Source organism: Aptenodytes forsteri, unplaced genomic scaffold (genome assembly GCF_000699145.1).
Source record: "Aptenodytes forsteri isolate BGI_AS27 unplaced genomic scaffold, ASM69914v1 Scaffold110, whole genome shotgun sequence".
Lineage (NCBI taxonomy): Eukaryota > Metazoa > Chordata > Aves > Sphenisciformes > Spheniscidae > Aptenodytes > Aptenodytes forsteri.
Genome location: NW_008794583.1, coordinates 171,347 through 185,594, shown reverse-complemented (window position 1 = coordinate 185,594; position 14,248 = coordinate 171,347). Strand labels below are relative to the sequence as shown.

General features: G+C 41.4%; 1 protein-coding gene across 4 annotated transcripts; it reads left to right on the top strand.

The window, feature by feature from the left end:
• The first annotated feature begins 1,003 nt into the window (after positions 1–1,003).
• On the top strand, positions 1,004–12,546 carry ANP32E (acidic nuclear phosphoprotein 32 family member E). 4 transcript variants are annotated; one of them, XM_009272570.2, is made up of 6 exons: positions 1,004–1,243; positions 1,854–1,976; positions 3,458–3,623; positions 5,185–5,339; positions 7,471–7,525; positions 9,691–12,546. In XM_009272570.2, the coding sequence occupies exons 1-6, from the start codon at positions 1,052–1,054 to the stop codon at positions 9,753–9,755; spliced, it is 756 nt and encodes a 251-aa protein (XP_009270845.2). In that variant the 5' UTR covers positions 1,004–1,051; the 3' UTR covers positions 9,756–12,546. The 4 variants fall into 4 exon arrangements, with proteins under 4 accessions (XP_009270845.2, XP_009270847.2, XP_009270844.2 ...); XM_009272572.2 differs by having other exon boundaries at positions 1,006–1,243; positions 9,688–12,546; XM_009272569.2 differs by having other exon boundaries at positions 1,040–1,243; positions 5,182–5,339.
• Positions 12,547–14,248: the final 1,702 nt, after the last annotated feature.

The window sequence follows — 14,248 nt, the reverse complement described above, 5'->3', positions numbered from 1 at the left end:
CTCCCCCCGGGGTCATCTGGCGGACCCCGCTGCCACACTCGTGGCTCTGGCAGATGGTTTTGCATCAAGGTCAGTAAGAAAAACCAGCGCCCCTCGCCCGCCCCAGGAGTAAAGTCCAGATACGTCGATACCGCTGCGAGGCTGACCCGACTCGCGGGGGATTTGGGGGGGGGGGAAAAGTGCCCAAACGCGTTGATTTGACCAAACAGCTCGTGTTTCACTAAGTTGGTCAGTGGCAGGTACCTGAAAAGGCCTCCGCGCGCCTTTAGCGTGCGTCTTTCCTGGGCGAAGCCATGAAGGTCCCCTCTCCCCTGGCAGCTCGCTTTAAAACTTTGCGCCGGTTTGGAGTAACGTTTTTTGATGGAAAAATAAAACAATGGCGAGACTTTACTTGAAGCTGGCAAAGCGTGCCGCTCGGAGGTTTCTGCAGCAGTCTTAAAATGTTATTATTTAAAAGTGCGCAGGGGAAAGGAAGAGTCGCCTTGTTAATGTCCTTTCTAATGAGTGGTATGTTCCACTGTAGATGAAATAATTTAAAATTAATTTGCTGCTCCTTGTTACCGCCTCTCAAAGTACGCGACCTGTATCGATTATCTAGTTGTTTCAGTGGCTTTGGCATGAGGAAATTATTTAATTGGGCTTAATTAACCTGCAGAACTCGCTGCTGAAATAATCTGGAGCCAGAAGGTTTAGGGTTCAGAAAGAAATTGAAAGCTTTTACAGGTTTGAATACGCAGAATGAAATTATCAGACTTTAGAAACAAGTTAGCCGTTCGCTCGTATGCGAGGGCAGCTTATACCCCAGGCTGCGGTGGCACTGTAGGAAGCTATAAAAGTGTCCGTCGATAAAAGTTTGGGGTTAGACGGCAGTTTTTTGCAGAATTTGAAGCACGCTCAGCGGAAGGAAAACTGGCATACTTTTTTTTTTTTTTTAAATAGGCGGGTGTCTGATTTCGGACCACAAGTCTAGTCTAAATTTAAACCAAATACCAAACCAACAGATATTTAACAGTCTCCGCGTTGTGGTTTAGATGAAGTGTGTGGTTTTTTGATGCTCATTAAACTGACGAGTGACTCGCTGTCCTACTCAAAGGTGACGGAGTTGGTGCTCGATAACTGCCGATCCAGCAATGGTGAAATCGAAGGTCTGAATGATTCATTTAAAGAACTCGAGTTTCTTAGCATGGCCAATGTAGAGCTGACATCGCTGGCCAAACTTCCCACGTTGAGTAAGCTCCGAAAGGTACGTACCTCTCGCCTGCCAGTGCTTTGAGAAGTAAAAGTCACGGGTGACGACCCGTGGCTGGGCCTTTCAGCGCTCGCAGTTGAACTTGCTTTACGAGATGGCGGGCCGATGAAATGATGCCGCATCCCAGCCGTGGTTTTTTTAAGATCCGAAGTTGTTTCGGGTATCTCCAGTTAATTGTGGCCAAAGTGGGCTTGGTCAACGGTTCTTGGGACAGTAAACGCTTGTCTGTTAAAGATGTGAAGGTTGGCCACGTCTTGCTGGGTGCTGATGTTGATAAGAGGCCGTTGCGTTGCCCAGCCAGTGAAGTTGCACATCGCTTGCAGTGGGTTCCAGTATTACGTAGTCTGCTAACTTAAATTTTAAGTACCCAAACCCATCGGATTTTAAGGAGTACTGCGTAATTCTCAAAGTAAACTTAAAGGAACTTTTTGACAGCCAAAGCAATAACTCGACTAGTGCTTGTTAGCTTGTGGGACTCTTCCAAAGTGTCCAGCTTTGTGATTAAACTGTTCAGTTAAAGGGAGAACGATTACAAATGATGCGGGTCTGAATCTGACGGTAAAAATCTAACCACTTAATTACTTCAATTTTTTCTGTATAATAGTTGGAGTTGAGCGACAACATCATTTCAGGAGGCCTGGAGGTCCTTGCAGAAAGATGTCCAAATCTCACATATCTAAATCTAAGTGGCAACAAAATCAAAGATCTTGGCACTGTGGAAGCTCTTGTAAGTACAAAGTGAGGGGGGCTAATGGAAAGCTTAAATCTAATAAATACTGTTTTTTAAATCAAGAATAAACTAATTTTCTTGCAGTGGAATGGTGCAGACTTGGCTGTAAGGGCTGTGTACGAGCAGCTTTTTCAAGCACAGCACAGAAACAGCAAATGGGGGTTTAAACTAGCACAGTGTGGGAAATCGGCGAGTACAAAGATGCAGCGTGATGTTTTCTAGCTGCTTATATTCTTTTTCAGCTGAAAGGCATGCGAAATTAAGTTTCTTTTCTCACCTGTCATATGTTCTATGTAATTTTTTTTTTCTTGCCAGCTCAGGTGAAACGGATACTGCGGTGTTTTAGGTTTGTCAGTGTTCCACTTGGTCCTGACTTGATTAACTCAGTGTCACGGTTATTAGAGACAGTACTTGTAAATGAACCGCTGTAAAATTCCTTCTGTGTTAGCAGTGGGATGTACTGAACAAGAGAGTTTTTGAGCTCCTGTTTTATCTTTGAAAGAAAAGTAGCCAAGTTACGTCTTGCTAACCCTCTTGGTTTCGTTTGTGAAGGTATAGTTTGTCTAACAAGCACCTGCCCTCAGCTTTCATTAAACCGCGAAGTGATTAGGATGCGTGTACGAGACGGTCAGTCAGGAGCAAACCTGGGAAGCGCCAGTAGCAGGTTCTTTAAAAGTAGGAGGCAGCTGCCAGCACCTGCCACTGCCTGATCTGTGCACCCATTTTTCTAGCTGATGATTTTTTTTTTTTTTAGGATTTCGATACAGACTGCATATGTTTAAAACTGCTCATAAAGATTCTTCATCTACTTTAATGGTGCTTTAACCCAGCAGTTAGTAGACTTAAGTAAAGCAGTTAGTGCTTTAGAGAAGAAACGCTTTTATTTAGAACTTAGATGCTTGCCAAGCCATGCAGGTGGCTCGTTCTGTGTGCGTGTAGAGCCTGAAAGGTGAGAAAAATCACCATCGGTTGTCTAGTCTTTATTGTTTGGAAAGCAAATTCCGTAGTGTTGTAACAAATCCTACCAAGTGCCTCTTGCTTGCTCCTCGCAAGATGCCTGTAATTAAATTAGTCAAACTGTTTACTGAAAGGCTGCTGGAGTTGTTAAGTTTTTGCCCAGGATTGCCTGAACAAAAATAGGCTACGCAAACAGAAACCAAACCCAAATAGGTGTTGTGCAGTCTGCGCACGGTGGTCTGGTGCTTCAGGGATGTGTTGGGCGTGCTGCAAACACGCTGTGGAGTTGATCTGCAAAAGCCCTTTCATGAGGAGTTCTAACTACCGCAAACAGCTTTTTTGAACTGAAGCTGGTGTTTAACGGGGGGAGAAATACCGAATAGAAAAGAAGGGATGGGGACAAAACAAATTCTGTAGCTGGCTATCTGGTTAACTGTATTTGGGCCATGACCGCACTGTAACTTGAAGTACCACGTCAAGAAATAGGGGGGAAAAAAAAAACCCTTTTCATTTATTTTCAGCAAAATCTCAAAAACTTGAAGAGCCTTGACCTGTTCAACTGTGAGATTACAAACCTTGAGGATTACAGAGACAGCATTTTTGAGCTGCTTCAGCAAATCACATACCTAGATGGATTCGATCAGGAAGATAATGAGGCACCGGACTCAGAAGATGATGATGATGAGGGTAACTTCCTGAAATAAACTGTGGATAGAAATAGTATGCTGTAATAAAGATAGAGATGTAGCGTGGGGTACAGTGACTTCCTGAATGCACTAGCATGATCCTGTGCTCTTAGTTTTGAAGTGCAGACTTCTCGAACTTGTTTGGTATTAACACACCGTGATACAGAAGGAAAACTCCTGTCAAAGGCCAAAGCCTGAGGGTTCTTGCAGAAGCCTTCTGAGTTTAAGGAAATTTGACTAAAGATATTGTTACAAAGATATAAATATTCTCAGAATAAGTTGTTGCCAGTAGTAAAGCACTTTGGCACTACTGAATGATACAAAGTGAAGCGACAAACACGCGTTATTCTGTATGAAAAATTGTAATTTGCTGCCTTTTGTAATGGTTTCAGTCCCATGCTCAAGTATAATGCAATTTTTTGTTCAAAAAAAATGTATATAGCTCCTTTTGAACTGACCTCAGTTGTGGTCATTAACGAGGCTATTCCTACATCTTTTTCCATTGTTACCCGATTGAAAACGAAACCTGTAGGTGCAGGTCTGTCAGTGTGTGGCTACAAATTCTACGTTGATGTGATTGCAGGGAACAGTATGCGTGCTCTTCTTTAAATGTACTTGGCTTAACAGATGACTGACACAGTCAAAGCCGTTAAGAAAAAAAACCATCCAAAATGTGTTTGAGCGCTGTTGGCAAATAGGATGGGCTGCTGTTGTGATGCAGTGTCTTACGCATGTCTGCGTTCTAAATATCCACGCAAATAACGAGCGAGATTTGGGCTGTATCTGTTTACGACAGAGGTTTCGCAGTGTTTTCTTCGTGCCTTAAATCATTAGCTGGGAGCTGCCACTGCTGTGCGCTGGGTCATGGCTGTCAAGGGGCTGCTGACGCGTACTCAGACGCATCAAAGTTTGGAAGCCCGTGTTGAAAAGAACTCGATGAAAGCCAAACAGTTGATGCTTGGAATGTGAAAATAAACCCAATATTTGAAAACAGATGAATAGGTTGTTAACTTGAAGGTGAATTTACCTTGTCGTTTCTTGTAATTCGCCTAACTGAAACTGTGAAAGTGGTTGTACGCTCCAGACATAAAAATGAAATGAGAGATCATCTCTTTGGAACTGTAGGTGTTTCATAGTTACTAGTAAGTGATGAAATAACAGATAAATGTAATATGTTAAGCTGGTTTTGCCTTTAAATATTTTAGGATTTGATTCTGTAGAGGAGCCTCTCTTCCCCTTCCACTGACTAAATTTTCAGCTCCCTTGCAGGAGTTTGCATATGTAGCTGCTTCAGGCGTTGAGAATTTTGCCTGAAGCTTGTGTTGTAAAAACATGGGTAGCCTTTCTTCAGGAAAGAAAATTATAAAGATTAACTTCATTAAAATCATACTTGTTTCCCACATGTTGCCTGCGTTTAAAGAAATAAAAAAAAAAAACAAACCCAAACCTTCTGGAAAAAAAGGTCACAACTAGCTTGACCTGGTGTACACAAACTTGTATAAAGGCGAGTTAAGGAAATGTAACTTTTAGCATATATGTAAGTGTATCCTTCATTTCAGAAGGAGATGAAGATGATGATGATGAAGACGAGGATGAAGCTGGTCCTCCAGGAGAGTATGAAGAGGAAGACGACGAAGATGATGGAGGTTCAGATTTGGGGGAAGGAGAAGAGGAGGAGGAAGTTGGTCTTTCATACCTGATGAAAGAAGAGATTCAGGTAAAGTTTGTAAATTCTACCAAATCCAAGAAACGTAGAAAAAACTGCCTACAGACTTCTGTGTTAATTCGAACATACACATAATTCTGTGTTAATTACGAACATTAATTTGACATACTTTAGAGAGAACGCTGCTGTCGCTGAAGTACAAGGTGTTGACTTGAACGTGAGCGGTGGCTGTCAGCTATGAAGACGGTCCTGGCTGACTTCCAAGACTCGGTTGACTTTTATCCCAGCCCTTGATGTTGCGGGCTGGTAGAGCCTCTTTATTCTCTGTAAGCTAAAGAAGCCGTTCTCCCCAACGTTTTGAAACTGTGCACTACTACCAGTTAAATTGTCAGAATAGAAACACACATTAAGCAGAATAAATTAATTTCTTTTGGAAAACCAAAGAAAATACCCTGGTCGTGCGAAAGAGGAGAATGAAGTAGCAACAAGTTACCAGTACTTCAAGTAAGATGAAACAAAGGAAAAGTGTACGGTTTTTGCTGTAATAAATGCTGGGTTTTTTTACCGTGCACTCTCTTGAAACTGTTCTTAGTGCTGGTGTTGAAGAGCAGTGGAAAATAGCCCACGGGATCTTTCAAGTAGTACTGTGCTAAAAAGCAAGTGGAGGAGTATTAAGAAAATATACATGTTTTACAAGGCTATGAATAGATTCTTGTGGATATAAACTGGTCGTGCCTAAATGATTATTGCATAGAAGTAAAAGCCAGGAGTCCTGATTTAGTACTCTCCTTTGACAGCTACAGGGCTTTCAGAGGAAGAATGTGTCTGGCACGGATTTTGTGTGCAAGTCTGTGCAAGCAGCTCGCACATTTCGGATCAAAAAAAAAACCCTGTTGACATCACTTCCACTACTGTTGCTTTTGATAAGATTTTAGTTCCTATCAGCTGCATTTCACATGGATGTGCAGAAAATCTTGAACTAAACTCTTTGGTGTTCTTCATTTTGTTCTTGTAACTAGCACTCATGATTTGCTTACGAATGTAACTTCGTTCCTGCCTTAATACTCTGAAGAGGTAATGTCTGTAACGCAGTTAACGAAGCTAAAAACTAAATAAGTAAATCTGTTCTGAAGCCAAGACATTAGAGGTAGTTCTTTGGAAAATGAACTAGGAAGAATATCAGGAGCTAATCACGTGTGGTCGTTAGTACACGCATACGCTTTGCACGTTAGGTGACTAGGAATTGCCACGCAGAGCCGTGGAAGTGTTGGGGGAGTTCAGAACTGTGGCCCTTCCAACGGTGGTGCAACAAAACGGATACCGAGTTTGTATTTTGCGTTCATTTAGGTGGGGAACAGGTGGTGGTCAGGGTGAAGCGCGTAAAGTTTTGAGAGTTCCAAGTCTGCTAGCTTTTCCCTGTATTTGGGAAAATTAATTTGGCAAATCAAATTGTGCACCGTTCTAATTGCAAGGAATTAATCCAGAGTGGTTTTTAATTCCCATGTTCTAAGGACAAATGTCAAATGGGCTCTCAAATGTTTTCACATTTTTACTTGTTACGTTACCCTATGTATAAAATTCGATACAGCAGATGGATATAAAAATAAGACTTCCGTTTGTCTTCAAGGCTTGACGTTGTGCCAGTAGGGCAGAGATCTTGCACCATTGTTTGATTTTTCTGGGGCTGCTGATTGTTAATTGGTTTACACTTTTCAGCTATCAGCTTTAAAAAAACAAAAACCCAAACAAAAAATCCCCAACAGCTTAAATCATTTGACGTAGAAACAATAATTTTGTGAAGATACCAGCTGTTCTGCTTTCTCCTCTTCCTTGTCCTTCAACGACAGTGGGTTAAAAGGTTTGTCATCTCTATTTGCTGTCGTGGCCTCTTCAGTTAATTTTGCAATAACTTACTCTTGAGCTGGCGTAAGGTAGCGATAAGTGGCAGAACAAAGAAATGAGAATACCGGGCCAGATAATAACACTGGCTTGGGTGATTAAATGTACTATAGTCGGTTTGGCTGCCTATCCTTGTACAGACGTCCAGTAACAAAAAAAGTAAGTGTGGAATGTGAGCTCTGAACAGAGTCAGTGGGGTTTTCTGAATTTCTGCTCAGGATCAGCACGTATGCGAAACTTCAATAAACGGCAATTTTAAAAATATTTCACAACTTTTGTAAAGGATGAAGATGATGATGATGACTATGTTGAAGAAGGAGGTGATGAGGAGGAAGAAGGTAAGTTCTCAAGTTACTAAAGTTGTGACTAAATTGATTCTTTATAATTCCGTAACTTTGCAAGTCTGGGATGTGCGCTGTAATGGCATAAATCACTGTTTGGCTGGTCTCTTTCTGAAGGTATGTGAAGTATTTTGGGATCGGTGTGAGCAAGAGCTCGAGCAGGTAGTAAAGTAGCTGTGCAGTATTTGTTATTTTTTGTCCGCTCACTTGTAAAATACAAATAAGGAAGAAATGACAGGTTTTCAAAGTCTCTCGTTGAAGCAGTTTTCTAAAATGAAAGACACTGCATCTCCTACACAGTTAGAAATTTTAATTTTCCGACATGGAGGGGAGAGGGACTCTTCTGTATACCTTGCAAATGTTATTTACATACATGTAAAATACCTTGTTTAATGCACCAGAGGCTCCACTGGCAAAGCCCTGGAAGCAGCAGTAGCAGCTGCATCTTTTCCCTTTATCAAGCTGAATGTGGCTTCTCCAGTAAACCTTTCAGCTTGAGAGGCAACTCCGAGGAGGCAAGCTCAACCCGGTATCCTGTCCAACGGCTTAGCTAGTGAGCCTAATCATATTTTTTTTCTATCTAGTCTTTTTATCAGTGGTTGTAACTTCTTAATTTCATAAATTACTCTTTTGATGTCAGACACATGCGTAATAGTCAAAAGCTCGCAAAAAAAAAAAATGCCGGGGTGTGTGGTTCATCCTGCTTTGAGAAGGTACGGTGCACCGAGTGTGTATAACCGATGTGGAAGAAATGGCATTCTCGCAGGCTGGTGCTGTTCCTTTGGTATTTTGCAGAACGTAAAGTTCTGTTTGCAAGAAGTGGGTTACTTGAGTACTTTTTCACAAAATTAACTTTTTATTTTATCTTTTGATGTTTTAAAAAAGGACCTGCAAGAAGTTAAACAGGACAAACATGTCACTCATTCTTTTTTGCACCTTGTTTGAGGTTTCCAAGCCTTCAGGGTAGGGACCAGCCTTACGTTCGATGCTCCTACTCTGTTCCGGACCGCTGGAACATACGTAACCACTGGTTGCTCTATAGGCAGAAGGCTTACTCTCAAGTCTTGTGCAGATATCGGCGTACTCTGATTTGTGGGTGGATGGGTGGCTTAGTTGTACGCACCTCTGTGTTCCAAGTGGTAAGGTTAAGACACCAGGTAGGAGTCCCCTGTTACTACCAGTCAGCGGCTGCTAAAGTCCCTTTAAGAAAATTATCAAGCTTCATCTTAAAATGAGCTGGCTTTTCCCCTGCACTTTCCTTGCTACAAGGCTATTCCAGAACTTCTCTTTTCTAATGGTTGGGAACTCTGTCCTAATCTTTAAACCATCCCTAGCAGCAAAGTTTTGTATTAATCCTGAAGCCCCAAAGTCTGTGTAAACTGTAGACAAATTCTAGAATTTCTCACCAGACGAGTCCCCGTCTCACCTGTACACTTGGCTTAGCGGAGCAGTTCTTGGAGGTGTATCTCGCACTCGGAAAAAATGAAATTCTGAAGTAGTAATGCTAATGCTTCACTCTTTACAAATGCAGCCTTCAAATCTATTGAGACAACAAAGCAGGAGGTCAGGGTGGCTAATTAGCCAGGAAATGACTGCTGGAAAATAAATCTATTAGATTTGACAAAATTGCATTTCATGATTTCACCACAAGAGCGCATAGTCCACTGACCGAATTAAGCATATTTCTAAGAATAAGCTCAAAGATGTTTATGCAAGATGCTTCTATCAGTTTGTCACTGGAGAGAGAACAGAGCATGTTTCACTTGGTATCTGCAGAAACTGCTGGGTTTGGGGCAGGGTGTATGCGACTTCTAAAAACTAAAGTTAGGGAGATACAAACCTGTCACTTCCATTTTAGTTCTCAAATACATGTTAACAGAAGCATTTTTTTATAAATCCGCTTCATCTTGATAATTCCTGTATGGAACATCACATGCTTAGCTTGAACTTAGTTTAATATGGCTACATGAATTATTCAGAGTAACGTAAACTGATCTTTTTTTGAGAGCCGTAAGCAACACAGGGATGTTATAGTGGCGAATGCATTAACTACAAACAAACAGTAATCTATTTCAGTTACCTTTTCTGCAAGTATAACGTTTACATTTATGATGTCTGAGCAGAACCTAATGAGATGTATGCATACCTCTTTTCCTTAGCAGAGGGCATTCGAGGGGAGAAGAGGAAACGAGACCCTGAAGATGAAGGCGAGGAAGAGGATGATTAATTTGTTATAGACACAAGTAGGACCAGACTCTTAAGTTACAGAATACGCAATAGTGATTATGCAGATCTGTATGTCTCCATGTACCATAGATGTCCCTACAGAAGATATGTTAACTTTTTATAGGAGAAGTGTGGTTTTACTATTCTTGCCCTTTTTATCATTCCAAATAAGATATAATAGCCTGTTAGTGAACCTATACGTAGAAAACAATTTTCAGCCCTATAATCACTGAAGCCATTGTCAAGTTTTTCCCCCTAGACTTTTATTTGGAGCTCTTTGATTTTATACAAGCTTGCTGTGTTGGTCATCATGAGCCCAGAGTTAAAACACCCATTTCGCATGGGTTTAATATTGTGAATTTCCTTCAAGATTTTAAAGTTTTTTATACTTAAAAAGCTGAACTCAAAAATGCTATATGGCAAATTCCAGCCTCTTTTAAATGAGACGTTGACTATAGTCTGAGTTTACCAGGGATTCTATTTGAAATCGACAACTAGATTACACCTTTATTTCAGCTTTTTAAAAGGTGACTCCTGTAATATTTTTTAAGTCTTCTATCCATTTTGTGTGTTACACTGTAAAGCCTAAGTGGGTTTCAGAAGATCTTTTTTTTCCTGCTTGTTCAGATGCTCGGTGTTTGCTGGAGTATTTACTAGATACCTTCAAGAACGTATTTTGGCAAACTGAAAGGGTTCTAATCCATAAATTTTCTCCAAAATACATAGTCATTGCAGGTATTAACAAAAGCAAATAATCTGTAGTTTTAAACCATTTCGCTAGAAGTCTTTGTTAAACTTCCACTCACTTCGCTCTTGCATTGTCATTTTGGGAATTCTGCAGCAATCATGGTGTTTGGCTATAAAATATATGCATTTCTAATGCAGAAGTTAACGGGTAACTCCTTCAAGCACATTTTTTTCAAACAACCCCCCCCCACTTTTATAGAATCGTTGAAGGGGGAAAGATGAACATAAGTTAGTCTTTCTTCGCAGGTCACCTTTTAAACTTTTTAAATCTGGTTGTAGGCAAAACATTCAAGTTCGTGTATAATACTAGTTAATAGTTTAGGGTTTTTTATATTGAATGGCTGCAGAAACTTGTTCCATTGCATACAGTTGGTGGCGCGTACAGGAGACATGCAGACAAGCTTTTTTTCTAGCAGCCTGATTGTGACCAACAGGTCTTAATAATTCTGCCCCGCTGGATTCCTGTTTTCTGTTTGAGCCACTGCGAGACAAGTTCAGACATACAGCATTCCTCTGTCAGTCATGATTTGGATTTAAAACAGTAGTCTTGATATAAAACTAATTTACATTGTTTCACGTAGGTACTGAACCAAATATCACACACAGCTTTATTCAAGAGACTTATTTTTGTATCTGTCTTGGCTGACAATAGCTGCCATTAAACTGGGGGAGACACCAAGGGTGGGGAAGAGGGAGATGTCCTGGACCTAAGTAAGAGTCAGTCACCCATAGATCGGTTACCTGTGAATATTTAATAGGTATTTCACACACTAGCAGACTTTACATGTGACTTCCAACTCTAAAATCAAGTTTAGATACTGCAGGGTTGAAGTTCTGCAAAGCCCAATTTCTTGTGTGTGTGTTTTTTTCCCCCCCCTGAATAGAGCCTTAAATCATAGTTTCTCATGTAGCTGTAAAGCATAGCCAGCCATTAAAGGCATCTGAATGAAACGAGTCAGGCGGATGGCAATATACTTGGAAATGAACTGACTAAATGGGTTTTGCATTTTTTAACGAGTATCTGTAAAGACACTAGAAAAATAGTGGTAAAACTACATTTGCAACCACAATCTAAGTTCCTGTGTTTGTGTATGAATACTGAATGAATAGAAATCTTAGGTAAGTGCACATCCTATCTTGTCGTGGAGGCTCTGTGTTCAAGGCAGTTGCTTTGTGCTCAGCTTTGAGATAGAAAAGTGTGTTTTCCCATCTTTCTGCTTATTTTTTTTTTAGTCTCGGTGAATGATTGAAACCTATTATTTATAAGCGTGTACTTTAAAGTACCTCATTGTCAGGGTTTTCCTTAACTGTCTTTTACTGATGCATATAAAATTAGTTTTAAATGGGAAAATTTACTATTTTGATGGATTAAAATTATTCGAGTACCGGTCTTGTTTCAGTAAGCGAGTCCAATTTTGACACTGGATGAGCTAACTGGACGAAACAGAATAAACTCAGAAGGGGTTAGCAGACCTTCCCTAAGATAGGCAGACTTAACACTTCCTAAAAACAACTTGCAGTGCCGTGCATCAGCCGCTACATCTAAAAATCTGAGCCTCACACAAAACTCGACTTCCGAAGTAACTTTGTCTTTTCCTCAGTGTTACCATCTAAGTATAGTTTCATATTTGTCAGCTTGGCATGCAATTAAACAGCGTAGCATTTTTTTAAAACAAGTAATACAGAGCCTCCAGATAACTTTTGAAACTTTTTTGCTTGGTGGGTGGTCTTTTCATGCAAATATGTAAGGGTGGGTTTTATATTTTGTAGAGGTTTTGTCCTATTTTAATGCTCTTTGTATGGCAGTATGTATATAGTGTGTTTCGGTTCCTTATCAAACTCTTTCCTTAAACTTTGGAGTAACTGATTTTGTGCAACTGTGTTTTGAATAAAGCCATGACAGTGTTAAATTAAAGAAAACAACCCTGCAGCACTCTTCTGATAATTTTTAGTTGTAACAAAACATGTTTCCTCCCCACGTGTGCTGTAAATTTTAAATTAAAAAGTTTTCAAACCGAATTATTTCAAATAAATTGAGACTATTGTATTGGATTACTTCTTTTAGTATGTACAGCTGTGGAGAATGTGATATTTCTTAAGGAATGGAGTAAGAGGTAATTGTTCTTTCCTGTTACCTTTTCGTCGTTGGGGAACCCTGCAGAATTGTGTGTCTTTCTGGGGCTAGAACTTGGACTTTATGGTACTCCGGTTCTTGGTAACATTGTCACAGTCGAGGAAGGATGCTGTGGAAAACCCAAAGGGATGTCTGGATAGTTCACTTAGAGTGTTTCCAGATGAGTTTAACGTAGAAACGAGTGTTGGAGCTGACAGGGCTTTTGCATACTGTATAAATCAATACCATTCGAGTGTAGCTGAGCTATGCAAGTCTGGCTGAGTCTTAAGAAACAAACATGAAAATCAAGAGCCTGTTTATATTTTGCTTTCCATAAATGCTGACTTGGTGTGCCCGACAGCCTGAGCTGCAAGTCTAATGCTGTCCTTTTGAAGTAGCTGCCTTGGTCTGTGTGAATTCTCCTCATTCAAGAACAGCGTTTAAAAAAAGCTGCTTCTCCTATACAGCTAGACATAGCATTGTTTTTATTTTGGGATTAGTCCAGCATTCTTGGCAAAAATCCCCTGGATGCACTTGAGAAAGCTAGTAACTAAACAGGCTTTTCTTCTACTAGATGAGTGGTTAGTCAAGACAAGAACAAAGAACAGCGTTTAAAAAAAGCTGCTTCTCCTATACAGCTAGACATAGCATATTTTGGGATTAGTCCAGCATTCTTGGCAAAAATCCCCTGGATGCACTTGAGAAAGCTAGTAAAAACAGGCTTTTTTCTTCTACTAGATGAGTGGTTAGTCAAGAAATGGGTGGTGGTTTTCTGGGGCTTTTTTCTTTTTTTTTTTTCTTCAAGTGTGGGGAGGAATTGCCTTTCCATCTAAAGCCCCATATTGGCTGCTCGCTCCCTATGCACCTCCTTGCTCACTGGAGTTGAGACCAAATCGGGAACCTGAGCTTTAGGATAGTTTTTAACAGAAGTTTAGTCTACCTTTTGGGGATACTGGTGGGTTTATGTCAACTAAACCCAAGCTGTTCCATTCTGGTCCATGCATGGCAAAGGAGACGAGAGGAAATCTAGTGCTGTGTAGGCATGTCTTCAAAATCAGGAAAAACTTGAGGTGTGGGCTGACGGGCTCCTGAGCTCATTCTGTTGGAGGGAAGCAGCTTGTCGTGACCTGCCACAAACCACCTTTCTCCCTGCCACAGCCTAGCAGTCTCTCTCTGGTTTGAAACACACCTCTGCTGCTGCACAAGTCAGCTGTCCAGCTCCCAGAGGCGAGGTGCTCCATACGGCTGGAAGAAGTGCTCACTCCCTGCCCCGGCGGCTGCCCGGCAGGGATGGAGGGAAGCCTGCCGCTCGGCAAAGGCTAAAAGCGCACCAGGCTGCTGTCTCCAGCGGAATCCCAGGGGCTCTGCTGCCCTCCATTTTGTCGCAGTGAGGGGAAGCCCTGCTGGCGGGCGGCTGTGCGGCTTCCTCCCTCCTGCTCCTTCCTTCTTCCCCTCTCGGAGCTTTTGTCTTTTATTGCCCCTTCTTTCGCTTTCCCGTCCCTCTCGGCTCTTATCTCCCCCTTCCAGTTGTGCTACTTCCCCTCCCCTTCCTTCCTCAGGGGCAGGGACGCCTCATGAGGAGAGTGAGTACCGGGGAGGGGGCGCCTCCTCCTCCCGCCGAGGACCCGCCTGAG

Bases quoted from the DNA above. Each gene is read 5' to 3' on its own strand.
- ANP32E (XM_009272571.2), top strand. From the start codon at position 1,052: ATGCTCATTAAACTGACGAGTGACTCGCTGTCCTACTCAAAGGTGACG. The intron at 1,244-1,853 runs GTACGTACCTCT...TCTGTATAATAG, and splicing joins CGTTGAGTAAGCTCCGAAAG to TTGGAGTTGAGCGACAACAT. The intron at 7,526-9,687 runs GTAAGTTCTCAA...TCTTTTCCTTAG, and splicing joins AGGTGATGAGGAGGAAGAAG to CAGAGGGCATTCGAGGGGAG.